A 2427-nucleotide genomic window follows, 5' to 3' on the forward strand; every position below is an offset into this window, starting at 1 on the left:
GCATACAGTGTTGTCATGGCTCTAACAAAAGACCCATTCCTCCAAGCAGAGTTGGCCAACTGGTGTAAAGATGCTGGCATTGATGAGACTCATGGTTTAATGCTTTTAAATGTACCTGTTCACACAGAAGTGGCTGAAATTGAAGAGGCGATGGAAGCTGTAAAAGGGTTAGGAAGAGTTCGTGTAAGAGACACGAGAGGAGGACCTACCTCACGTTCTCTGCTGGTATTGTGTGAGTGCAAACAAGCCATTGACCCTAAGCGCATACCTACTGAAGTGTCCTGGGGAGAAAAGAATGAGCCATGGTCAGTCATAGTAATTCAGACACAGGAATCTGCATCTGACACAGCTACTGGAGGATTTACTAAAGTTCTTGATGGAAGAAGGAAAGTCTCTCAGTGATATACAAGCTTTGATTTCTCCTCCCAGTGCCCCAGACAGTTCCCCTGAGTCGATTATACGCGCCATGGGTGAGGTCTTTGCAAAAACAGTAAAGCTCCCAAGTGACAGCAACGCTTATCGTCGCCTGCGCACTTTTTCAGCCGCTGTTCCAACCCCTGTGGGAGAGGAGAATATGGAAACTTGGATGGACCAAGCCAGGCTGATGATAACTGAGTGTGACTGCTCTGAAAAAGAAAAAAGACGAAGAATTGTGGAAAGTCTCAAGGGACCTGCATTGGACATCATAAGAGCTGTTCGATTTTCAGATCCTGAAGCAAGTGCTTTGCAGTATTTGGAAGCGTTGGAGAGCACATTTGGATCATCTGAATCTGGTGAGGATTTATACTTCAAGTTTCGTCTTATGCGCCAGGGCACAGGGGAGGCTCTGTCTGAATTTCTGAGAAGAATGGAGAAGACCCTTAGCAAAGTAGTGGAAAGAGAGGGACTGTCCCTCAGACTGGTAGACAAAGTACGAGTAGAACAACTGATTAGAGGGGCTGTTAATTCTGACATGATGTTGCTCCAATTGAGGCTGAGAGAGAGGAAAAATAACCCACCTTCTTTTCTGAGTCTGTTAAAGGAAATACGTGAGGCAGAAGAGAGTGAAGCTGCTCGCCATAGAATGTCTGCAAAAGCCAAAGCTATACACTTCCATGAAAATGAAAGAGCCAGCACCTCTGTCATCCAGGAACTTAAGGCCGAAATTGAAGAATTGAGAAGCCAAATAAGTGGAGGTGAACCAAAAACCTTGTCTACTTCATCATTAGTGATTAAAACAAAAGAAAAAACACCAAGAAGACTGAAAAAAACTGATGATTCAGAAGTCCAAGAGTTAAAGAAACAGGTTCAACACTTACAGCAGCAGTTGGCAGTTCTGAGTGTCAGTTCTACCCAATACTCACCTCATGTTCCAGAACAGCGGCCAACACCATCCCAGTCTGCCTCCACGTCCTTAAGATACAAGACAGCCAGGACAAGAGATGACTACTTCTGCTACAGGTGTGGAGAAGATGGTCATATTGCAACAAAGTGTCAAGCTCCACCAAATTCTGATCAAGTGATTCAAAAACTGATTCGTTCCTTGCGGCAGGCAAAGAGTGGGAAGAACGAGATGGGTGAAGATAGATGTTACGGTCAGCTCAAAACTGCAAACGAAGGCCAAACCAAAAACGTATAATGAAGAATATTTTTTATTACATAATTCTAGGGGTTTACATTTAAAATTAACACATCAATTTAACTACTGACGACAGATCCACAAACAACGCGCGATCAAGTGGCAGCATGGGATGATGTCACTTCCCACGTCCTCGACCCACGTCTCAGAAGCACTTTTATTCGTACGTCCCGATCTATAACAGGTGTTGTTCATTACGCCATCACCTAGAAGAAATCACAAGAGAAAACAAGAAAAAGCAAAAAAAACCCACACACCCTTACACCATAAACACCTCCCCCTTTAAGATAGAGGATCCTTGTAAAGGACCTATATTAATCAGAAAAAATAAGGGTTTACAATGTACCAGATGTTCTCAAAAAGGCCTCACTTGTAACTGGAACCACGGCAACTCTCGGCACCTACGAAAACAAGTCAGTCACAGTCATACAAGTTTTTAAATCAGGTATCCAGATTCTCACATGGAGCCCGAGACAAGGCATCGGCCAACACATTCTCGACACCCCTTATGTGTCGAATCTCTAATGGATAAGGCTGCAGAAAAAGAGACCAGCGTATAAGGCGCTGATTTGGGCTCTGCAAAGAATGTAAAAAAGGTAAGTGGATTGTGGTCTGAAAACACCACAATCGGAAAAGTGCCACTTGTCAAATAAACTTCAAAAAACTGCAAAGCCCAGATCAATGCCAATGCCTCCTTTTCAATAGTAGAATAATGCAACTGGTGAGCCCTAAACTTCCTGGAGAAATAACAAACTGGTCTTTCTATTCCATGTTCATCAGTTTGTAATAAGACAGCTCCGGCCCCAACT

The 2427-nt window shown here is 43.6% G+C and overlaps 1 protein-coding gene and 1 long non-coding RNA gene across 2 annotated transcripts; one reads left to right on the top strand and one right to left on the bottom strand.

Moving 5' to 3' along the window:
* The first annotated feature begins 206 nt into the window (after window positions 1–206).
* LOC122146685 (paraneoplastic antigen Ma2-like) lies at window positions 207–1618 on the top strand. The gene has a single exon (XM_042766992.1). It carries the CDS (start codon window positions 377–379, stop codon window positions 1616–1618), a length of 1242 nt encoding a protein of 413 aa, XP_042622926.1. The 5' UTR covers window positions 207–376.
* On the bottom strand, window positions 1619–2208 carry LOC122146666. The gene is made up of 2 exons (XR_006161198.1): window positions 1965–2208; window positions 1619–1824 (listed from the first exon to the last, which is right to left on the bottom strand). It is a non-coding gene; the product is annotated as an uncharacterized LOC122146666 (long non-coding RNA).
* Between the last annotated feature and the right edge of the window lie 219 nt (window positions 2209–2427).

The sequence above is a fragment of the Cyprinus carpio genome, chromosome A11 (assembly GCF_018340385.1).
Source record: "Cyprinus carpio isolate SPL01 chromosome A11, ASM1834038v1, whole genome shotgun sequence".
In the NCBI taxonomy this organism is placed as follows: Eukaryota; Metazoa; Chordata; class Actinopteri; order Cypriniformes; family Cyprinidae; genus Cyprinus; species Cyprinus carpio.